This window comes from Monodelphis domestica, chromosome 3 (assembly GCF_027887165.1).
Source record: "Monodelphis domestica isolate mMonDom1 chromosome 3, mMonDom1.pri, whole genome shotgun sequence".
Taxonomy (NCBI): Eukaryota; Metazoa; Chordata; class Mammalia; order Didelphimorphia; family Didelphidae; genus Monodelphis; species Monodelphis domestica.
Window position 1 is genome coordinate 346,210,074 of NC_077229.1, and position 25,669 is coordinate 346,235,742.

Sequence of the window (25,669 nt, forward strand, 5' to 3'; positions counted from 1 at the left end):
GAAAATTGTAAGGTAGATGCCTCATTTCTATGTGAACAATTGATACTTTAAGAAGGGGCAGAAAAGGAACTTGTGTTTATTAAAATGAGTAAATGTGAGGATGAAGTAGCATAATTTGTAGTACACAAAATCAGATGTTGAGAATACAGTGCTGCAGGGCATTGCGATGCCTCTGCTTCTCTTCATTCAACTATTTTAGGTTTTAAGAGGGCAAAAAATTAAAATGCATAATTATTTGAAGACCGAGGTAGGTTTAAATAAAACTTGCAATTTCACACTGGAAATTTGGCTACTTGTTGCCAATGAATGCCAACAGGTTCTGATTTAAGTCATTAAAATATATAGGATTTAGAGGTCTGGGACTTGGACCAAAGATGAAACTGAAGGGAAAAGTGCCTGACAAGTGGAGACTGAAGGAACAGCAAGGGATGAAAAGCAACTCTATTGGAACTGTGTGTGAAGAGGAAACTGGAGTAGTCAGTGCACTGAAAGCATCATGATTCCCAATTATTTAGAGAAGCACAATGTCAATGGACAGGAGTTTCAATTCCAGATATTGTTCTTTAGTGCCCTCTAGAGCTTAAGATAAGTAAAGCCTCTCTGAAGCACCTGTTGCCCTCTTCTGTCCTTAGTTTGTGCAGAAAAAACTGAAAGGGGAAAGATGCTATGAAATTTTTGTTGTTGTATAGAAAGAGATGTTGAGACATAACTGGAGGATGTAGAGTACTAACTAGAGAAGGGCTGGTGAGACTGGTTTTCCTTGCCCAAAGAGTCAACCTCAGTCTTTTGTTATAAGCTGTTTACTGGAATTTGCCTGAACAACAAGCATCTAGATATGTGAATAGCTAGATAGACTGAAGTACCCAGCTTTAGCCAGACTAATGGTCTATACAGTTCTATGGCTTAAAGGAAACTAATCATTATCCAAATTAATACCATAAGACTATTCAAATGCCCTTTTAAGGTTATTGAAAGCACTTGTAAACCCTATGTCAATTAGAAAATAGAAAAGAAAAAGATTTGCCAAGGCTCAAGCAGTGAGGATAAGCAGTTAATGGAAAAGTGGTTTTGTGTGGCACAAATGATCCTAAAGGACTTAAGCCCAGAGTTGTGAGTCTGTGGATTTTACTCTCTTATTTATTTCCCGACTAGGTTCTTATATATGCCATTTTTCCATATATACTGAAAACATTTTTGGGAGTATGCTTATGCACAGAATATGATGTGTTTTATTATTCACACATTTGCTTTAATATATGAATACTTGTGAAAGTATTATTTCATTGGTCTCATTGCTAAGTAAGCAATTAAGACTACTATATAAAATCATTAATTTGGCTGATTTATATAAATGGAAACACATCAGTGGGGGCTTGAGAGATGATGTGATGAGTATATTTCCCCCTATACTCTTAGAACCTGATAAAATTTGAGTGTAACAATGGTAGTGTTCCTTCTCTGGGAATCTAGAAGTGTACTGTAAGGGCATGTTGGAGTAAGATAACCAGCTCAGCCCAGAAATTAAATTGTTGTTTACACACCATTGTGGAAAGAATAAGGCTCCACAGTGTGTGTGTAAATACATAATGGATGCGATCATTATAGTGCAAAGGGAAAAGAAAGGATGCAAAACAGTACCATGGGGTATTTTTGTTATTTTTGAGTTGTTTCAGCCATGTTTGACTCTTTTAGGAGCCCATTTAGGGTTTTCTTGGCAAAGATATTATAGTGTTTTGCCATTTCCTTCTCCATTTCATTTTATAGATAAGGAAACTGAGGTAAACAGGGTTAAGTGACTTGCCCAGTGTCACACAGCTAAGTAAGTGTCTGAGGTTGCATTGGAACTCAGGTCCTCTTGACTGCAGGTCTGGTGCTCCATCCACTGAGCATACAGATGATGATTCCATAAAGGAGACTGAGAAGGGAAGAATAGGCAAGGTGGAGAATCATGAAAACCCAGAAAGGAAAAAAACAGTGAGGAAGAGACATTGGCCGATAGTGTCAAATGCTGCAGAAGACTGACTAGTTTTCAGATTATCAGATTTGGTCACTAAGAAACCACTGATAACTTTGGAAAAGAAGTTTCAGTTATGTGATGAAATTGGAAGACAAACTACAAAAGGCCAAGAAGTGAGTGAGAAGAGAGGAGAGTTAGGCAGCAAATATAAACAGCTTTTTTCTATGAGTTTGTCTGGGAGAGAGAGAGAAAAGATATAATATGATTGTTTGAAGGATGATAAGAATTAGTGAGAATTTTTGTAAGGCTGGAGGAGACAGGAATGTTTACAGCCAGCAGGAAAGGGACCAATAAACAGGGAGAAGTTAAAGATGTGAAGATTAAAGACAGACAGACAAACAGACAGATAGATAGTAGATAGATAGGTAGATAAGTAGGTAGGTAGATAAAAAAATAGAGATAGATATAGATATAAGGACTATTCTTCTAAGACTAAAAATGTTTTTTTTAATCCAAAAGACTATAAAGCAGCAATCACCAAAACAATATGGTACTAGCAATCACCAAAACAATATGGTACTAAAAAATAGAATGGTAGATCAATGGAGTACATTAGATACACAATATAAAGGGGGTAAATGATCTTAGCAACCTAGTGTTTGATAAACCCAAACATCCCAGCTTTTGGAATAAGAACTTGCTATTTAATGAAAACTACTGGGAAAATTGGAAAATAGTATGGTAGAAGCTAGGTATAGACCAGTATCTCACACCCTTTACCAAGATAAGTTTAAAATGTATATATGATTTAATTATAAAGAGTGATACCATAACCAAATTAGGAGAACACAGAATAGTTTACCTGGAAGATCTTTGGAGAAGGGAAGAATTTATGGCCAAACAAGAGATGGAGAATATTATAAGATATAAAATGAATAATTTTAATTATATTAAATTAAACAGCTTTTGGGCAAACAAAACTAATGCAACCAAGATTAGAAGGGAAACAACAAACTGTGAAGAATTTATAACAAATATCTCTGATAAGGCCTAATTTCTCAAATTTATAGAGAACTGATTCAAATTTATAAGAATACGAGTCCTCCAATTGAGAAATGGTCAAAGGATATGAACAAGCAATTTTCAGATGGAGAAATCAAGGTTATCAACAATCATGAAAAAATGTTCTACATCACTCCTGATTAGAGAAATGCAAATTAAAACAACAATGAGGTACCATCACACACCTATAAGATTGGCCAATATGGCAGGAAAGGAAAGTAATAAATGTTGGAGGGGAAAAGACAAAATTGGCACACTAATGCATTGTTGATGGAGTTATGAATTGATCCAACCATTCTGGAAAGCAATTTGAAATGATGCCCAAAGGACCATAAAACTGTACATACCCTTTGATCTGGTAATGCCACTACTGGGCCTGTATCCCAAAGAGATAATAAAAAAGGGGGAAAGGACTTACTTTTACAAAAATATTTATATTAGTTCTTTTTGTAGTGGCAAAAACTTGGAAATTAACAAGATATCTATCAATTGGGGAATGGCTAGACAAATCATGGCACATGTTGGTGATAGAATACTATTTTGCTCTAAGAAAATGACAAGCAAGATGATTTCAGAAAAAGCCAGATAGACATGCAGGAACTGATGCAGAGCAAAATAAAGAGAACTAGAAGAACATTGTGCACAATAATAGCAATATTGGATGATGATTATCTGTGAAAATTCAACTGCTCTGAGCAATGCACTGATCTGGGACAATCATGAAAGACTTATGATGGGAAATGGTTTCCACCTCTGGAGAAAGAACTGCTGGAGTCATCTTTCACAGCAGTGTATCTTTGGTCTTATTTTGGGGTTTTGGTTATGTATGGCTTTGCTCTTACAAGAATGACCAATATGGAAGTGTGTTTTGCATGATAATAGAAATAAAATTTAAAAAAATAATAATCCAAGAGACCACTGAACATATTTCTGTTGCTGTCACCAGATTACTTCCCAAAAGTCTTAAAATTCCAGTATCTATTAAATAGTGAGAGCCAACGAAGAACATTTTGGTTCCTTCCTCAGAAAAACATTTCTTAATTTCTTGGGTTTTTTAAATCAAAATGTGATCCACTCACAAAAATGGCCAATGGTGAATATAGATATAACAATTCATTCAATGAATATTTGTCGAGTCTCTAATAAGTGCAAGGTACTAACTATGCTGGGTGCAATTATAAAGCTACATAAGACAGACATCAAGGAGTTTACAATGTTGCTGAAGAGATAAGATATGGTTACAAAACAGGACTGTGCCTCTAGCACCAGGAATAGCACCTTGAATATGCAATATTCTAAGTAAAAGTATTCCTTAATTAAGTGCAATAGTCCCCAGGCAATAAATATAATGAAAGTGGCAGAGCTAGCATATAATTAGTACCATGTAAAGTGATGAAGCCATAAGCACCACAGCAGAAGAGAGTAAGAGACCACATTTAGTCAACAGATGCAAACACAGGTAGCTCTCTAAACATTTTTAGCCCTTATTTTCTGTCATAGAATCAATACTGTGTATTGGTTCTAAGTCAGAAGACCAGTAAGCGCTAGGCAATTGGGGCTAAGTGACTTGCTTAGGGTCACACAACTAGGTAGCGTCTGAGGGCAGATATGAAACCAGAACCTCCTTTCTCTAGGCCTGGCTTTCAATCCACTGAGCCAGCTAGCTGACCCTAATACATTAGCTTTTCAAATAAAAGTAAGGGAGCTTTTTGAGAATAGCATTACTATGGAAAAAAGAGAGGGGAGAAGGAGAAAGAGGGCAAAAGAGGAAGAGAAAGGAGAAGTATGGGTGAAAGAGAAAAGAGGGGAAAGAAAAGAAAAGAGGAAGAGACAGAAAATAAGAGGGAAAGAATGAGAAATAAAAAGTGAGCAAAGAATTGAAAGAGTGGAAGAGAAAGAGAGGGAGGGAGGAGAAGAGATAAAAGGAGAAGTAAAGAACAAGAGAGAGAAGACAGAGAGAGAGAGAAGGAAAGAAGAAAATAGAGAGAGAATGCAAATAAATAGATGCTAAAAAGAAAAAAAAGATTTTTAATGAGGCAAGTAACTAAAAGTGGCCTTTAATAAAATTCTTGAGAATTTAAGGTGGTGATAAGGAGGAGTGGAAAGGACAATGTGGGAATAACTGCTCATTTCTTTTGGACTCACATTTTTTTTCCATCATTAACATGTGATAATAAAATAGCCACAAATAAAAAATGAAAACCTTGGGATGTTTTGGATTGCTTGTTTGTGTATGTGTCTGTATATAGATTATATATACAAATATGTAATATATATATAAGCACATCTGTTTATTTCAGATATTGTCTGGAGTTTGTGTTTAGCAAATGTTCATTGAACAAATAAATGAGATGCAGAGCCTCCTCCTATATGAACATGGGCTGCTCTCTAAACCCTCCAATCTCTCTGAAGACCAGAAGACTTTCATATGTTTGGAAATCTATGTGTTCAACAAATGACATGCTCTTTGCACTTAAAGAAACATCAGTCAAATATAACTGGCCGCTTGGGTTGGTTTAAACAAAATATTTCAACATGAGAGTGTTCAGCATAGTGCCTGACACAGAGTTGGTGCTTAACAAAGGTTTACTGACTTGACTTCAAAAAGTAAGAAAACAAATATCCAGAAATACACATTTTTTCAGGAGATGACATCTAAACAACTGCCAGAGACACACTACCTGTCAGTGCTTTCCCTTCCTTCCTATAGTAGATGCCAAAGATGATGACTGTAATGACTGCCAAACATGCCAGGAGGAGTGGAAAGATTATACTTTGTAAGTATTTTGGTGATCCTGTAAGGAGAGAAGAAAATGTGCATTAGTGTAATACTTAGTTCTATTTTATCAGTTTCAAAAAAAAATCCTCTTAACAATGTCCCTAAATCATATAATTAAATATTTCTAGAATAACAACCTTTATTAAAGACCTTATCATTTTAGCAGTGTGGTACAAAATAAAACCTCTCCATACTTTAGCAAGTGATTTAATTAGTTGGGACAAAAAAAAATTCATTATCACATAATGGTCTGTGAATGTTTCCAAATTTAGCTAGGCTGGAAGTTGGGTGACAGGGCTGGGACCAATGATACCACCAAAAAGGAATCCAGAGAACTTTGCCAGGAGATTATAAAGTCCTGAGCAAGAAACTGAAAACCTTTGAGGGTAAAGGAGATAGTATCATAACTTCTTACAAGATATGATACAGGCTTCAGAAGAAAAAGGCATATTTGGGGAATAAATGGGTCTTCAAAAATTTTAATTTCTTCAACTCTTTTTTATTTTTAAAATTTAAATTCTTTCTAGTTTGTTTAATATTAAAATTAGTTGGTCCTTAAATTTTTGGTGGAATTCACTTATAAATCCATCTGGTCCTGATGCTTTTTTCTTATGAAGTTCATTCATGGCTTGTATGATTTCTTTTTCTAACTTGCTTTGATAATGTAGGTAGTTTATTTTTTGTATTATTCTACCTTTCTTTAATTGTTAAATTTGTTTTCATGTAATTGAGCAAAATAACTCATAATGGTTTACTTTAACTCCATCTTCATTGGTGGTATATTCACCCTTTTCCTCTTTAATACACATGATTTGGTTTTCCTCTGCCAACTCCTAGATTTAGTTATTAATTCAGTGGTTTTCTTACATTCAGTTTTGTTGATCTCACCTTTAATCTTTAGGATTTCTAATTTGGGAATTTTAAATCTGTTCTCTAGAAAGTTTTTTTTTAATTGCATTCCCAATTCATTCATCTTTTCTCTCCCCATTTTATTAAAGTACGCATTTAGAGGGGGCAGCTAGGTAGCTCAGTGGATTGAGAGACAGGCCTAGAGACAAGAGGTCCTAGGTTCAAATCTGGCCTCAGACACTTCCAGTTGTGTGACCCTGGGCAAGTCATTTAACCCCCATTGCCTAGCCCTTACCACTCTTTTGCCTTGGAGCCAATACACAGCATTGACTCCAAGACATAAGGTAAGGTTGTTGTTGTTTTTTTAAAGCATTTAGAGACATAGAATTTTGTATAATTACTGCATTTTCAGTTTCCCATAGGTTTTGGCATATTTGTTGTTTTAATAATTTGTTCTTTAACTTACTCATTCTTTAAGATTAAGTTATTTAGACTCCAATTAATTTTTGCTTTTTTGTTTCCATGGTCCCTTATTAGATACAATTTTTTTTTGTTTGTTTGTTTCCATGGTCCTTTATTAGATACAATTTTTATTACATTATTGTCTGAGAAGGCTGCATTTAATATTTCTGCTTTTCTACATTTAGCAATAATATTTTTTGTGGCCTAATATGTGGTCAATTTTTGTGAAGGTAACATGCACCACTGAGAAGATATATTCTTTTCTGTTCCCATTCAATTCTCTCCAAATACATTGTTGGTAGAGTTGTGAACTAATCCAACCATTATGGATGGCAATTTGGAACTATGCCCAAGGGGATATAAAACTGCATATTCTTGATCCAGTAATACCAATACTGGATCTGTAACCCAAAGAGATAATAAAAAGGGTGAAAGGACCTACTTGTACAAAAATATTTATAACAGTTCTTTTTGTGGTGGCAAAGAATTGGAAATTGAGGGGTTGTCTATCAATTGGGAAGTGGTTAAACAAATTGGGGTACATGTTGGTAATGGAATACTATTGTGTTATAAGAAATGATAAGCAAGATAATTTCAGAAAAAGCTGGAAAGCTCTGTGGGAAATGATGAAGAGTGAAATAAGCAGAACTGGGAGAACATTGTACATAATAACAGCAATATTAGATGATTATTATCTGTGAAAACTTAGCTACTCTCACCAGTGCAGTGATCTGGGACAATCCAGAAAGACAGGAAATGCTATCTACCTCTAGAGAAAAAAACTATTGGAATCATCTTTCACATCAATGTATCTTTAGTTTTTCTTTGGGGTTTTGGTTATGTAGGAGTGTGTTCTTATAACAATGACCAATATGGAAGTGTGTTTTTCATGAAAATCAAAGAATTAATTAATTTTTTAAAAAACTAAAAAAATTAAAAAGAAATTGGTAGATGAATAAATTTTTTAAATGGTGATTAAATAAACAAATAAAATTGATGGATACTATAGCATTTGGTGCATTTAGCTTTAAATTTTATAATGCTTATTTATGATACCTTTTGACATAATATAGTTCTCATGTTTATTTCTTTTGATTATATCTATTTTAGCTTTAACTTTGTCAAAGGTCATGAGTGCTACCCCTGCTTTCTTTGTATCAGCCGAGACATAGTATATTCTGCTCCAGCCCTTTATTTTTACTCTAGATGTATCTATTTTAAAATGTTTCTTGTAAAAAACAAATCATCTGGTTTTGATTTTGGTTCCATTCTGCTATCTTTCTTTTTTTATGGTTGAATTTATCCCATTCATATTCAAATTCATAATTACTAGTGGTGTGTTTCCCTCCATTCTGTTTTTCCTCACTGTTTGATCTTCTATTTCTTTCTTTTTTTGCTGTATCCCTCTTAAGATTTAGCCTTTCCCTAGTCCCTTCCTTATCCCCTCATCTTATCCTCTATGTCTTGATATGTACTCCCTTCTCAATAGCCTTCCCTTTTCTTAATCCCTTGCCGTCTTTTTCTCTTAATCTATTCTTAGTCCCTTAAGAGGATTTCCTTTCCTTAGTCCCTCCTTCATCCTATCCCAGTTCCTCCCTTTTCTCCTTGCTCTACCTCCTGTTTTTTATCCTTCTTATTGTGTATGTTGTTCTTTCTTTATTCCAGATCTAATGAGAGCAGAGTTCTAGCTCTTCTCCTCCCCTTCTCCTCCCCCTTTCCATGTCAGTTCCTCTACTCATTCCTCCTCCATGAGATAGTCATTCTACCTTACATCATCCATATGTGGCTCATTCCATTGCATTCACCTTGACCTCAAGTTTTCCATATATACATACCCCTTCACAATGTCCAGGCAATAATACCATTAACAGGAGTCCTAAATAAAAATTTCCCATATAAGAATCAAAATATGATTAGTCTTTCTTCATTACCTTTACATGTAGACCAAATTTTCTTGATTTCCCCCCAGGAATAGTTGAGACACCTTTAGTTCACTAAATATTCATTTTTTGCCTCATAATTATATTCAGTTTTGCTAGATATATAATTCTTGGTTGTTCTTTTGTTCTACAAAATGCTGTATTCTGTGTTCTGCATTCTTTTAATGTTACAGTTGCTAAGTCTTATGTTATACTGACTAGAGCTCCACAGTAATAAAAATTTTTTTTCTTTGTTGCTTGTGGTATTTTTCCCCCTTAACCTTGGAGCTATGAAACTTAGCAAAAATATTCCTATACATTTTCATTTTGGGGGCTCTTAGAAGTGGTAATCAGTGGAATTTTCCATTTCTATTTTATTCTCTGATTCTAGACTTTCTGGGCCATTTTCCTTCATGATTTCTTGGAGTATGGTGTGTAAACTCTTTTTTTGATTGAAGCTTTCCAAGAGTCCAACTATTACTATATTGTCTCTTTTCAATCCATTTGTAAAATTTTAGCAGAAAAGTCAATAGACAATTATTGCCTTTTCGTTGGGCTTTTAGGATTCCTACAGTTTTGGAGTATGTTATCTGAGGTTTAAATATTTGAGGAGGTATTGTATTTTCCAGGGCCTATTTAGTTATTCCAATTTTTATAGCCCAGGGTCTAATGTATTGCCGGGGTCTCTTGTTCCAGCCTCAATCTGTGATTGATCTCAGGTGCTCCAATGAGAAGTGGAGGGCAGTTCAACCCTTGCAGTTGCAAACAGACACACCACTTTCCAAGGTGGCAACAACTCAGGAGAGTATCACAGCTGACAGGACTCTAGTCCCTCAGCAATCACTTCCTCCTCACTCTTCCTCTCCCATCTTGGCAGCCCAGGACAGAGCAGGTGTCCAATCAGGATATTCTGGTCCTCCAACATCCCTCACCTGTCTCAGCCAGGCTTGATGTCCTGCCCTCATGGTCCATAGTATTTTAATTTAAAATCCAAGAATTTTGATTTTTTTGCTTGAGATTGTATTTTTACATAAAAACCAAGATTTTGATTTTGTTCGAGAAAATATCTTCAAGAAAGAAGCTTGAAACTCCTAAATCCAGAGAATGAATTGTTGCAGAAAGATACCGGAAAACCTACACTTCATCAAGAAGATCAAGAATGAACTTTGGATATGATTGATTGAACTGAACTTTGATTGAACATTTATTGTAAATGTACACATTTATGCCAAAAGGGACTGCCCCTGATTTGGCTTTCTGTCAATGAGCCCAGCAAAACATTGGTTTTGCTTTCTTTTCTTTTCTATTTCCTCCCTCACTATTCTAATTTCTCCTTTAAAAATTGAATATTGTGTATATCTATAGTTAGAAGTGCATTTAGAACTACAAAATGATTATGTTAAATGATCAATGGGGAGACTAGTCTCCTAATGATCATCAGGGGGGATTGTAAACCTTAAAATTTCCCAGACCCTACTTTATAAGATAGGATTAAGACCATTCCCCATTTGGGCAGTGAACTCTACTTAAAGCAGGAATGTGAGAATTCTACTTTACCTACTTGGGTCTGCCCTAGGGGAAGATAAAGTTGTAAACTCTTTTCTGAACAATGAAAAGTACTTAAACCCATACTTTTCTTAAGCTAAGTACCTATAAAGGTCAAGCAACTTGTGAATTTACAAGGAACAAAGAACTGGAAAACTTACTCAGAGCTTTCCTGGTGTGAATTACTCAAAAATCCACACCTTCTTAGGTGTGGCCTAAGAATGGGCTGTCCTTTAGAAACATCTACAGTGATTGGTAGATGTAAGGACTTAGGGGAGGTGACAGAGGAAATTTTGCCCTTAAAAATAAGAGCTTGGATCTCATTCAGGACTCTCAATTTCTGACTCTCATTCTGAAGGAGAGTTCCTTGAGGAGCTCCTCTGAGAGGCTCTGTCCCTCTGGGGTAGGAGCTCTGGAGACTCTTGAGAGAGGCCCTTTGAAACAATCTCTGGCTGGAAGACTCTTTGAGGAAGGACACTGGCCTGGTGTTACTAGAATCCTTGTTTAGTCAGACCTTGTGGTGAGTGTTAAAAAACTGACTGATTTCTCTTTTAAGACTCAGGTCTAGGCCATATTGGCTTGAGGCGCTTCATACTTATTCCTTTCTTACTCTCTCTCTCTCTCTTTCTTTGATTACTCATTGTATTGTTAATTAAAATATCTATAAAACCCAATTGACTTGGGTATTTGAATAATTGGGAATATTTCCCTGGCGACCACCTTATATTTGATTTTAAAACCCAAGACACTGTAGTGAAACATATTTCTGCAGTCAAATTTACTCACCCTCTCTTATATCTATCACAATTCATATCTTCCACTATTTTAATCACTACAGTTTAAGACCTCAACCATTTTAAATCTCACAGTTTATAGCTCCCACTCTTTTATCTACAACAATTTAAGCACCTCAACTAATTTAAATCTTACAACAGTATCCACTCCCTTAGTCACCAGCTATGAGCTAGAAGAGGTCCTTGTACAGATGCTTCTGCAGTCAAGGTAGCCTCTGCTGTTGCATCAGCTGTGGTCACTGACACAGCTGTTCCAAGATGGATGTGGATTCCAGAGGTGTCCTCCTGGATTTCTGCAGCTCAGCAAACAAGGAGAGGTTGATAATCCTGTCCTTAGGGGCAGTATTGCTGATTCCAAGCTGTTTGCTCTATGGACTGATTTTGTGAATTGATTTTTGACTGTTTGTGAGAGGTGTTAGGAGGGCAAGGAAGTTTCATAGCTTATTCCATCATCTTCTCCCAATGAATCTCCCAAATCCTTACTTTCTGTCTTACTAACAACTCTAAAACAAAAGGACAAAAACTGGCAGTTAGGGTTAAGTGATTTGCTCATGGTCACATCGCTAGGAAATGTTTGAGGTCAAATTTGAACCAAGGTTCTCCCAAATTCCTGGTCTGGTATTCCATCCACTGAGCCATCAGGCTGCTCCAGTGAATGGGTCCTTAAGAAGATGGTATTTGCCAGATCCCTATTGACAATGGGCAAATTACCTAACTTCACAAGGCCGCAGGCAACTCTCTTATGTTGCAAAGAAGGTTTCAATGTTCCTTAGTAGAGGAAATTCCTCTCCAAGAGATCTATACATTGATTAAATAGGGTCACAGGTCTGGTTCCCACACTACCTCACCACAAGACAATATCTGAAAACAGGGTTTGAATTTCTTTTAGTCATTTCTTACGGGTATCCAACTCTTCATGACCCCATCTGGGATTTTCTTGGCAAAGCCAATGAGGTAGTTTGCCATTTCCTTCTACTGCTCATTTTACAGACAAGGAACTGAGGCAAACAGGGTTAAGTGACTTGCCTGGAGTAACACAGCTAGCAGTGTCTGAGATCAGATTTGAAGGCAGGAAGATGAGTCAATCTTCCTTGACTGCAAATTAGGCACTCTATCCACTGCATCACCTACTTACCCTTTGGATTTCTAGATGTTTAAAATAGTTTAAAATACAGGAGTAGGTTTAATAAAGAATGTAGTTCCCTAGAATCTTACAAAATAGAACTTTAAGGCTTTAAAGTTTAAAAGGCTTTAAAACAAATATAATAAAATGATGAAGAAAACTGTTTACTGATATCCTCCAAGTCAGTTGCTATAGAAACTAGCAGCAGTGAGACAGGAAGAACATCAGTGGAATCCCAGGAATTCACAGGGGACAAAATCCAAAAAGAGCACCAGAGATGATACTCATAGCATCAAATGTCTTTGCTCAATTAATAATAGCTAGGTGGATTTGGAAGTGGTTGAATGATTAAGTCCAAAGAATAGTCATTAATCAGCTAAGTGGATAGAATGATGAGCTTGGAGTGAAAAAGGTTCATTGTCCTAAGTTTAAATCTGACTTCAGACATTTATTATCTGTGTGATCCTGGGCAAGTCACTGAACCTTTTTTGCCTCAGGTTCCTCACCTGCCAAATGAGCTGAAGAAGGAAATGGCAAACCACTCCAGTATCTTTGCCAAGAAAATCCAGTGTAGGGTATTAAGAGTTAAATATGACTGATACAACTAAACAACAATAACATTCAATGTGATTTTGGAAGGGTATCTCTTATTAGGAAAAAAAGATAAAGAAAGGGGAAGGATGTAAGTACCAATGTACATTAATATGTATTTCATTAAGGAAATGCAAGAACCAAAGTATAGAAGCATGATAGAGTGCATTTGGATGAAAAAAATCAGTGGAGGCAGAAACAGAAGCAATATTGTCATCAGAATATCCTACAGGCCACTTGGACAGAAGGAGAAAATAGTTAAGTACAAGAAGCAGAACACAAGACTGTTGTCTTGTGATAAGCATAACAGTTGTAATGTGGTGAGATTTCAGTCATTCAGACCTCTGACAAGGTACTCTCTCTGGCCCCTAAAAAAAAGAAACCAGCTAATAATGTCTTGTATTTCCTAAAAGACAGTTTTATTCCTCAAAAAAGGTGGGAACCAATGAGAGGTCTATCTCTTCTGGATTCAATGCTTACTAACAAAGAGAAGCAAGTTGCTGAGTGTGGAAATGATAGGAACTTCAGGAAGAAATGATCACTCTGTCTTAAAATTTTGAGAGAAGAGAGAAAAGTTGGGCATGGAGTTTGACATACATCCCAAATTTTAAAGAGATCAGATTTTAAAGCATTAAGAGAAAGGATGGGCAAGATTCACAGAGGAAGTTGGCTCAGAAATGACAAGTTCTTAAGAAGGAAATTCTGAATGCACAAACTGAAACTACTTCGATGAAAAAGAAAAGGGAGAGAACTGCCTGAAGAGTCTAATTTAAATTACATTTTATACAGGATTTTCTAGATGAGTTGAATGCTGTAAATACAGCATACCTAGATTTTAGCAAAGCATTTGATAAAACATCTCATGCCATTCTTGTAGACAGATGTGGGCTAGTTGACAGTGGAACTGGGTGACTTGTAACTGGTTTGTGTGATTTGTAATAGTCTAATGTCACCTTGAAAAGGATTCCCTAAAGGAGTGCCTAAAGCATCTGTGTGTGGTCCTGATAATATTTTTTAAATCAATTACTTTAATAAATGATTAGGAATAAAAGATGAGTATAATTATCAGACTGAAGTGACCCAAGAATGGGAAAGATAGCCAATATGTTTGGGACAGCACTAGGATTTTATAGGATCTTGACTAGCCAGAATCATTTGCTGGATCCAATAAGATGAAACAAAGAGATAAGTGTATCTTCCTCCGTTTGGATTCAAACAACCAAAGTTATATGGCCTGAACTGGGGAGGCATGCCTAACCAATAGTTCATATGAAAAAATCAGTCTGCAAGTTGAATGAGTCATCAATCTAACATGTTAGTCAAAAAAATCCAATATTATCTCAAAATGAATAACAGAAGCATAAATGTTTAGGATAAATGAGGAGCCTGGCATATAGTGGACACTTCACAAGGGCCTGTTGACAAATTGTTGACCATCACTCCTGCCCCCACTTTACTCTAGTCAGACTACATCTGAGATATTCAGTTTGGGGTACCACCTTTTAGAAAAGACATTGACAAACTGAAATATATCCAGGAGGACAGTTAGATTATTGAGGGATGATTGAATCCTAGATTTAGCTAGAAGGGACCTTAAAAATAAATTGAGTCCAATTTTTTCATTTTACAGATGAGAAAACTAAAGCCTCAATAGAGGCAGAAACAGAAGCAACATAATCATCAGAATATTCTACAGACTGGCACAATAAATGTAATGGACTTCTCTACTAGCAGCAATGCAATGATCCAGGACAATTCTGAGGGACTTATGAGAAAGAACTTTATCCATGTCTGGAGAAAGAACTTGGGAATAGAAACACAGAAGAAAAACACCTCCTTGATCATAGGGGTTGATAGGGATATAATTGGGGATATAGACTCTAAGCAATCACCCTAATGCAAATATTAATAATATGGAAATAGCTCTTGATCAATGACACATGCAATTGTGGAATTGCTTTTTGGCTATGGGGGATGGGGGAAGGAGGGGAGGGAAAGAATATGAATCATATAAGCATGGAAAAATATTCTAACTTAATTAAATAAAATGTTTTTATTTAAAAAAAAGAATATCCTACAGATCAGTTGGACAGAAGGAGGAAATAGGTAAGTACAAGAAACAGATCACAAGTCTAAGTACAGAAGCATAATATGGCATGTAGTTAAATGAGTTGTTCAAAAGACACATGCCTATTTAGTGTCTGAGGCTAAATTTGAACTCAGATCTTCCAAACTCCAAAGTCCCCAATCAAATCACTGTTACTTCATTGCCTGATTAGACCATAGAAGATTGGAGATGTGTCAAAGGACTATGTGTATGAAAAGAGTAAAATTTAAGTTAAGGAAGAAAAAATGTAAGGAAAAGTATTCAAAGGGCTGTCATTTATTGGAAGGATAAAACTTCTGTTGAGCCTGAGAACTGAATTAAGAAGAGAATCACTGATACAGACTTAGGTTTGATAGAAAGAAAATATTTCTAATAATCATTTCATCCAAAAAGTAGAATACTCTGCCTCTAGGAAAGGAGTATCCTCCTGCATGGTAGATGTTCAAGGAAAGGCTAGATGACTCCTGATTAGGATTTTAAAGAGAAGGCCTTCTCAGGTAGGGTTTAGATTCACTTGCCTTTCAGGTTTCTTCCCATGCTGAAATTCTGTGATTCCATGAAAATTAAAAGCCTTTTGAGCTTTATAGGCTCTGCTAGAGTATGTGTCCCACTGAAATAGCAGCAGGCTTACCTCCACACCAAGATAAGGCTTTAGAACAGACCGCACTTGAACAGTCTAAAGAAAACCTCCATAATTTCTACTACCTTCTTCAAGCCTTTTATTCCTTAAGAATTACAAAATAAAGGATAGTTAATGTCATAATGAAAAATAGTATTGGACTTGGGGTCAGAAAGATGTCAATTCAAATCTAATTTCAAATGCTTAGTAGCTATGTAGCCCTACACTAGACTCAATCTTTCTCAGCCTTATTTTCCCCATCTATAAGATGGAGATGTTAACAGCATTTACTTTACAGGGTTGTTGAAAGGATAAAATGAGATGACATATTTAAGTGCTTTACAAGCCTTAAAGCACTACATTAAGTGCTTTTTTGTTGTTACTCTTATTCAGTCATTTCAATCATGTCTGACTCTTCATGACCCGTTTTGAGGTTCTCTTGGCGTAGATACCAGAGTGGTTTGCCATTTTCCTGTCCAGTTCATTTTAGAAACAAGGAAATTGAGGCAAACAGGGTTAAGTGACTTGCCCAGGGACACACAGCTAGTAAGTGTCTGAGGTCAAATATGAACCTAAGATATCCCATCTCTGGGTCTGACTCTTAATCCACTGAGTCACCATGATATTAAAGTTATCTGTACCTATTTACATACCTAGATCTTTTTCTTTTCCTGTCTAATAATTACAACATTATCTCTTAGGCACCAACCTAGAAAATTCTGAGATGATACATTCCAAATGACTCATACCTTATAACTACTGATGGAAACTTAATTACTGTGCATGTTGTTTAAACAGAAAATGAAAAGTAAACAGTTCTACTCAAGACATAGCACCTTATTTAGTAGGAATATGAAATAGTTTATTGTGTTGGAGCATGTCTTCTAACCACCATGTAATTCTATAAATCATATACCATGTCCTAGGTTTTCAGATGGCAAAGGAGCACAGTCCACATCAGATTTATCAGTCCCAGGAGCTTTTTCTACCATTCCAAGATTGGTGCAGCTACAAAACAAAAAAATTAAAGAGATATGTAAATTAACGCTTTGACATTATGCTCTCAAATGAGAAAAGAACAAATACAATGATATTATTAAGCGGCTGAGGCCAATCAATGTTCCCTAGGAAATATATGAAAATATAGTCATTTATAGCTCAATTTCATATTTTTAGCAAAGGAAATACTGACTATCCCTTCCTGAATCAAGGTGCATCAGTGACAAATCCCAATGTTTATGAAGAGATGGTAAATTGAAAACTGAGGAAGCTTTTACAAAAATGGTTAAGTGGAATAGGAAAAAAAAGTTAAATGGAAATGAGTACCCAGGGAACACAAATAATCATGATATAATTAGTATTGACTCCTCATGAAATCTCCTTCTGAAAAAAAGTATAAAGATCACAAATAAAAATGAGATTTGTAACTACTTAAAAGACTTATTTAGATTTTATATCAATTTATTTAAAATAGATAAAATTAAAATATTTTCAAAATATATTTGCAAAATGCAAATTCATTTATCATTCATATTTTTCTTCCACAAAATCTTCTCCAAATGTTGACCCTAGATTCCCCAAAGCTCTGCCGGTAAAGCTCAAGTTCAGGCTGGTCCCCTCTTCTTGGAAAAGCTTCAAGAACAGTCATGACAGCAGCCTCCAGCTGCTATCTGGGGATCATTCTGGCTAAATGCTGCGGGGTTCATCAGTACTCTGTCTTGTAGGTGATGGCCAACCTTCTATATTGGTTTTTAAACTCTTATTTTTTCAAACTTCCTATTACTTCTAAGTGGCACATGATAAACTTAAGACAAGGAAAGAAGGGAAAATAATACATCAAGGAAAAACTGAGAAATAGTTTAAAGGGAAATAGATAAATTAAGTAAGGACAAATATAGACATGAGTTCAATAAGAAGAAGGAATGAAGCTGTGAAGATGAAATTCTAAGAAATTTTCCCTGTTGACTCATGATGAAAAATGCTATCCCTCTCCAGAGAAAGAATTGATGAAATCTGAATGCAAATTGAAGCATACTGCTTTTCACTTTTTTTCAAAGCTTTTTTTTGGGTCTGTGTTTTTCTTTCACAACATGACTAATGTGGAAATATGTTTTACGTGATTGCACATGTATAACCTATATCAAATTTCTTACTGTCTCAGGGAAAGGGGAGGGAAAAGAGGAGAGAGAACTTAGAACTCAACTTTTTTAAAAGTGTAAAAATCATTTTTACATGCAACTGAAAAAATAATAAAATGTTATTTTTTAAAAAGTAATGTTCCCTATTAGGGTAAAGGTAAAGTGATAGAAAGTTCCTGTTTTAAAGTAAAAAAAAAAAGTGGTTCACGTGATTCTTTTCCAATTAGTTGAGCGAATTAACCCTTTGTCTTGATATCATATGATTACAGCCTGAATATGATACATGTCAATAATAGGGAAGATCTGAGTTTAAATTCACCTTCAGACCCTGACTAGCTGTTTGATCCTGGGCAAGTTACTTAATGCATGTTTCAGGCTCTTCAACCATAAAATGGGGATAATAATAGCCCCCTTGGGAAGATCAAATGAAAAAATATTTATACAACACTTAGAACTAGGTGTATATAAAAGGCACTTAACAAGACCTTCCCTCTCTTCCTCCCTCTTCTCCCTCCATTCTTCCTTCCTCCCTTCCATTTTTCCTTCTTTCTCTCCCTTCTTCCTTCCCTCACACCTTCCCTTCCTTCCTTCCATTCTTCTTTCCCTCCTTCCTTTCTTCCTTCCTTTGTTTCTTCTTTCTCTCGTTCCTTTCTTCCTTCACTTCCTTCCTCCCCTCCCTCTCTCCCTTCTTCCATTTCTTCCTCCCTCCTGCCCTTCTTCCTTTTCTTCCTTCTTTCCTTTCATCAAGTTATTTAATTCAGTAGCACTCTCTTTTAACTCTTTAACTCTTGCCATCTCTTTTCTCTTTTCATTTCTATTTCATTTCATTCAATTGCTATGATGTGTGTAATTTCACTGTGAAGTTCACTTACTTGGTCCAGGATTTACACTTGTTGTAAGAATTAGCATTGGAGAAGTATCCCATTAGACATGGCTTACATCCTGGATCCTTGTTTGGCTGTACTGCAGCATAAAAAACAACACAATGAAAACTTTTCAGGTGACACATCCAAGTGCTTCAGTGGGTGCTGTTCCCCCCTGCCTTCTCCCCCTCCCTCCAGCCAGGTGTGTCTAATTCTCTCCACCTGAGGGCTTAGCACTGTTGCCACCTTGGTTCTGGCTCTGGGCAGGAACAATAAGACAAAATCCACCACTCATGCTTCAGAACACCTTTGGCTTGATACCAAACTCTCTTCTGACTGCTGTTGCTCCATGCCCGACAGATTTCCTTGTACAGTCTTGCTTTCTTTGGTTCAATGATCCTTCTCTGCCCTAGCTTTCTATGAGGGCCCCTGATCTCCCAACTACAATGTCCCAAACTGCTATATAGCAGTTGAAAACAGGAAAAGACATATACAAAAATATCCATAGCTGCACTCTTTGTGGTGGCCAAAAATTGGAAACTGAGGGGATGCCCTTCGATTGGGGAATGGCTGAACAAATTGTGGTATCTGTTCGTGATGGAATACTATTGTGCTCAAAGGAATAATTAACTGGAGGAATTCCATGTGAACTGGAATGACCTCCAGGAATTGATGTAGAGTAAGAGGAGCAGAATCAGGAGAACACTGTACACAGAGACTGACACACTGTGGTAAAATCAAATGTAAGGGGCTTCTCTACTAGCAGCAATGCAATGATCCAGGACAATTCTGAGGGTCTTATGAGAAGGAACACTCCACATCCAGAGAAAGAATTGTGGGAGTATAAACACAGAAGAAAAACAACTGCTTGATCATGTGGTTTGATGGGGACATGATTGGGGATGTAGGCTCTAAATGATCACCCTAATGCAAATATCAATAATATGGAAATAGGGTTTGACCAATGACAAATGTAAAACCCAGTGGAATTATGCATTGGCTACAGGAGGGGGTTGGGGAGAGGAGAGGAAAAGAAAATGATTTTTGTAATCCTGGAAAAATACTCTAAATTAATCAAGTAAATAAGTATTTTTTTTAAATAGAATACAATTCAGGGAAAATATATTTTAAAAAAGAAGTTGAAAACAATGACTTTGGAGTAGGGGATAACTGGGTATCCCAGTGGAGAGAGAGCCAGGCCCAGAGACAGGAGGTTTTGTGTTCAAATGTAACCTCAGACACTCCTTATTTGTGTGAGCCTGGCCAAGCAACTTAACTCCAATTGCCTACTTATCAATTCTAAGTAATTATAGTATCAATTTTAAGATAGAAAGTATAGGTTTAAATGAAAAAAAAAACCAATGGATTGAGAATCAGAAGACATGGCTTTGAATCCTGGTTCTGCTATTTATCTCCTATTTTCCTCTGCTACTTAATTCCATATAGTGTAACAGTTAAATTTTAGGGAAACTGAGGCAGGTAGAAATTAGTTTCTCTCTGCAAGGAGTATTATTTTTATGAGGTTTATTAAAGGTCAAGGGTTAAAGAAAATACAAGCAAGAGAAGTACATGCTAGGTGGGCCATGAGGCCCACCCAAATTTCACTCACATCATGAGACGAGTCTGTTTGCCATCGGAGCCAGGAAGAGAAGAGCCTGCCATGGACGGAGACCCTCTAAATAATGATTTTGCTGGCCCAGGTGAGAACCCAGTGAGATTACAAAGCACTCTGGGCAAGTGAAGCAAGGATTTCTGGGGATTGAAGTCCTGGATTCAAGTCTATTTTTACATTTCTCCATTTGATGGTTATTGGGGAAAGGTTTTCCCAAAAAGGATCATGAAAACATAATCAACTTGAAGATTACAATAATTTGAGGATGAGGAGAAGAACAGTATAGCAACTTCCTGTAGCCTTGGCTGCAAATGGGTAAGTGAAATTTGCTGCATTCTGTCCTACAGACTTGTGGGATTAGAAATTACTTAACTAGACCCTAATACAGGAGCCTGTGAGAAAATTTATTCTTGCTTTCTCAAAATTTTGTATATTTAGATTTTTGATATTTTGATACTAATTTTGAATTCTTCTTTAATATAAATATATGTATGTATATATATATACATATATATATATAAAGGGTTTCTATTTTTCCCTTAATTTTTTTCCTTTTTCCTTTTCTTTTTTTTCTCTTTCTTTTGTTTTCATTTTTGTTTTTTGTTTTCCTTTTGAATTAACTCACACACCCCCACATCCTCAGCTGGACTTGGTGTTTCTTTTTTTTCCTTTTTGTAACACTTTCTTCAGGGGGGATTGTATTTCATAAAATCCAAGATTTAAATTTTGTTCGAGATAGATCTTCAGAGAAGATCTAACTAACTGAATCAAGAGAATGAACTGTTTGCAGAAAGAAATCTAAACCTTTTCACTACAGGAAGATCCAGAATGAACCTTGGGATGCAGTTGATTGAACATTTTTTTGAATGTACACTCTTATGCCAAAGGGGACTGCCCCCTAATTGGCTTTTGTCAATGTGCCCAGCAAAACATTGGTTTGCTGTCTTTCTTTTTCCTCTATTTCCCCTAATCTACAACTATTATAGTTTTCCTCTTAGTGGGTAAATTTTGTATACACTTGCAGTTAGAATTTTTTGGGGTGCAGTACGCTTATGTTTAGTGATCAATTGGGGAGACTAGTCCCCCAATCATTATCAGGGGGTATTGTGAATTTTAAAATCTCCATCTTGCTTGGTCTAGCACCCAAAATGGTGCACACCCACACTACACGGGTATGTGCTAGTCAATGACAAATCAGAAATAACTAACTGCCCACCTGGGCTGTCCTAAGCCAAGCTTGAGCCACCATTGGCACTTGTGAGGCACAGGAAGTGAGATAGGGAACAGCCTCTGGAATTCACTCACTTCCTGTGGACAGAGCTAGACACCAGTTCGTGCTAGGAACTGGAGGAGAGAGGAGGCCCGCAGACAGCTTTCCTTCAGATCGGTCACATGAGTCAAAGACTGATTTTCCTTTCTACCTTGGCCTTGGGGCCTAATCTCCCTCTGGCTCGGCCAGAAGGTTGAGTTAACCTTTTTCCTTTTCCTCCTCTCTCCTTTACTCCCTGTCCTGTTTCCTTACTCCCAATGTGATTAAACCACCATAAACTCCATTCTGACTTGAGTATTTCATTTTAGGAATTTCAGAAGTAAATTCCTTGGCGACCATAAATTAATATTATAACAATCTTTAAAAGTGATTTTTCACCACAACAATAGTATATGCGTAATATTGGGTAAGGGGCAGCTATGTAGATATAGTGGATAGATCCCTGGACCTGGAGTCAAGAAGACCTGAGTTCAAATCCATTCTCTGACACTTACTAGCTGTGGGACTCTGGGCAAGTCACTTAACCCTGTTTGCTCATCTATAAATTGAAATGGAAAAGGAAATGGCAAACCACTCCAGGATCTTTGCCAAATGGGGTCACAAAGAGTCAGTCAGACATTATTGAAATAATTGAACAACAATAAATATTGAGCAAATTGCTCAATCTATTTGGGTCTATTTCCTTGTTTGCAATAGGAGGTTAGATCAAATGATCTCCATGTAAAATTGTAGGTGTGTGTAGTAACTGAAAATAATATCAAGTGTGATATTGATGTCATTTCAATGAACTAATTTTTCAATTCTAAAAGGTATGTTATGCATAATTGAAATATTGCCTGCCTTATCAGCAGGTTCAGGTGGGAGGGAGGGAGAGAATTTGAAACTTAAAGCTTAAAAAGAAAGATAAAAATAAATAATTTTTAAAGACATGTTAAGGGTTAAAAGGAATCTCAGAGCTCACTTATCCAAACTCTTTTCTTTTTAGATAAGCAAACTGAGCCCCAGAGAAGGGGTAACAATTTGATTAAGGCCACACAACCCTGACTGTTAGTAACTATATAGTAACAGCTATAACAGTAACAGAAGCAGGATAAGAAGCTAAGCAACCTCCTAATTCTCAATACTCTGCTCATTCCCCTGCCACACATCTACCTTATGACACTGTCCAATGTAGAGGCTTGTCCTGAATGGCTTATTGAAAAAGAAGTGCTTTCCCCCCTTAAAACTAAGAGACTAGAGTATGGGGAATTAATCTGCTATGGGATGGAATATCAACCAAAAGTAAATTAAACAAACTCTTGTGTCTTTTATTGGAATCAATCTAAAAAATGAAAATTTGTATCACTACCTTTTCAAAAGCCCTTTTTATAATTTTCCCAGAAATGTGCTATTAGGTTAAGAAACTAAATCTAGTATCTCTTAGGGTAAAGAAAGAGATAGATTTAAGAAGCTTTACGAAAGGACAAAATAGGAATTCAAAAGAGAAATTATGATTTCTTTAGGCCAGCTGGGGTTCTTTTAGAACCAAATGTGCCTCTACTACAAGGAGGCTGTTGACCTGGGCAACAAATTTATAGCAATTTTATTTGTAATAGGAAAATACTGAAAATAATCCATGATTGGCTAGAGAATGACTGGATGATTATACTATGCTATATGTATACAACAAAATATTATTGTACCATAAGAAAATATAAATAAAAAGAACACAAATAAATCTGGGAAAAGGTAAAGTAATAGAATGAGAGCAGAAGCAATAGAACCATAAGGATCTGAATAAAACCATGTAAAATAAAAGGAATAATGATGATGATGGTGATGATAACACAGCAACAAAATATGAAAGAAAAAGATCAGGAGGGGAAAATCTATCAGGCTATTGTCATTATTTTAGGAAAGTTAATACACACATTTAAAAACAAATGCTAAATAATTGGAGTCTACAGTTTTCTGTAAATCAATTTTTTATTTGCTTCTATAAATTAGTCATTTTTGTTGAATGACCAAGTTAAGAGTAGATGGTTGTAACATTTATGCTCCATTTCTCCCAACAGTATAAAAGTAAAATTGCATAAATCATCCACAAAAACCTTCATATAATACTTCTTCAGTAGTTCAAGGATCTTGAATTTTGTTCATGGGTACTAACTCCAGCAAAGCAGAGCCCAGACTCTCTAGCTTTGGTAGATAGTTTTGGAGAATTATTATGGCCAAAAAATTCATCTCATTGGGACCAAACCTGTGCTAAACCTATATGACTTAGACTGGTCCTCAGATGATGCACAATCCATCACAAAGCCCATTTCTGAAGCATTCATTGATGTAGTCTGGGATCTCTCAAGATCATCATTACAGCATGATTAAAAGCAGTGCCAGAGAAGCAGTTAGGTAGCTCAGGAGATGAAGAGTCTGAAGACAGAAGGTCTTGGGTTCATACATGGCATCAGACACTTCCTGTGACCCTGGGCAGGTTATTTAATCCCAGTTATCTAGTCCTTACCACTCTTATGCCTTTGAACCAATAATTAGTTTTTATTCTAAGATGGATGGTAAGGGCTTAAAAAATAAAATAAAAAGCAGTGCCAGGATTCTAATCCAGGTTCTTTGACTTCTAATTCATTATTAAAGTCAGATATTAGCAAAGGTAACCTTTTAATACCTTAAAATATTAAGGCTTTTTTAAAACATGAATGGTGTCATGACCCTTTATAATAATCAAATAACTAGATGCTAGGCTTCCTGCCATATGGCTTTGACCCCTGTGGCTTCTCACTGATTTGAAAATCGAATCTATATAGAAGCTAGGGCCTGGGATGGAACCGACCTTGATTATGATGAGAGGGCAAATAAATAAACCAGCTTCAACTCTCTATAACCACTAAGACTCTGGATGCCAGGGTGCTTGCCATTTGGCTTCCTGCCACCACCCCTTAATCCCAGACTTGGCCCAGGACCAAAGACTCCCACTCCCAACCTTCTGTATTTTGCTCATGGCATGATAATCAAATCAGCTCTGAGCTGAGGCCTGGGCACAGATACCATTGCTAATGGGAAGGGTGTGACAATTGATCTATTGTCCTATAACCCCCCTCTGCTCTGAAGTCTTGTGATTCAGAGCTGAAAGATGCCTACACAAAAATTTGGTTCCCTTGCTACTATCTCATACCTTATTCCCCATCTATAGCAATCATACCCTACCCCCCCCCAACCATCTCTCTCCCCAACTATCTCTATGGAAACCCACTCAATTGATATGAAATTATCATTTACCTTAAGCACCTTGCTCTTACAGTGATGGAAGCAGGATCTTTCTCAGCCCTAGAAGACACTGTAACTCTGGTTACCCTCTCCATTAAGTAGAGATTCTGAAGGTATTTATTGTATCTTCTTTCAGGGCTTCTGATACAATGGGGCCAGCATCCCCATTGCTCCTAGAGGAAGTCACACAACTGTGCTAATGAGGTCCACTCCGAATTTGTCATCTACTCTCAGCTGGGTCCTTTGAATGCCAGTTCTTTGGCTTTCTTTGATTTACTATCTATCAAATTCCCCATGGCATCTGTTCTAAACCCTTTCTTCTCCTTTCGAAATTACTGACAATAGCCTTTTGACAAAGAATCTTTCTGAAGAAACTGAGGCCATCCATTGAGAGTTCCATCTTCTTCCTAATTCTAAATTTTCAATATTCTTTGACCCATTTTCTCTCATCTTAGATAGAAATACAGGCTTTCTTCTTGCCAGCAACATTCCTTCTGCTTGTACCCTTTATCGCATCTTTCCTGTCTCATCTAGGGAGATTGTCTCTGATCATTTTCTTTAATTTATGATCTCTACTTCACCCCTAGTTACTCCCCTGTTGTCTACAAACATACTCGTATATGCTCTCTCCTTAAAATTCCTTCACTTAACTATCTCCTCACTATCTGATACCTAGCCTTCCTTTCACAGTCATATTCCTAGAAAAGGCAATTAATATTTG

At 36.4% G+C, this 25,669-nt stretch overlaps 1 protein-coding gene and 1 long non-coding RNA gene across 2 annotated transcripts in view; one reads left to right on the forward strand and one right to left on the reverse strand.

The window, feature by feature from the left end:
• The window catches only part of LOC107651729 (uncharacterized), a 38,117-nt gene extending 23,007 nt beyond the window's left edge, over positions 1 to 15,110 (forward strand). The window contains exons 2-3 of the long non-coding RNA XR_001628635.2: positions 5,730 to 5,796; positions 14,712 to 15,110. This is a non-coding gene — a long non-coding RNA (uncharacterized LOC107651729). The remainder of the gene's footprint in view (positions 1 to 5,729; positions 5,797 to 14,711) is intronic.
• Positions 1 to 25,669, reverse strand: part of TNFRSF11A (TNF receptor superfamily member 11a) — a 122,991-nt gene that overhangs the window by 21,325 nt on the left and 75,997 nt on the right. The window contains exons 5-7 of the mRNA XM_007486859.3: positions 18,818 to 18,908; positions 16,724 to 16,815; positions 5,701 to 5,814 (exon numbers count right to left, since the gene is read on the reverse strand). Of these exons, the coding sequence (XP_007486921.2) occupies positions 5,701 to 5,814; positions 16,724 to 16,815; positions 18,818 to 18,908 (297 nt within the window). The remainder of the gene's footprint in view (positions 1 to 5,700; positions 5,815 to 16,723; positions 16,816 to 18,817; positions 18,909 to 25,669) is intronic.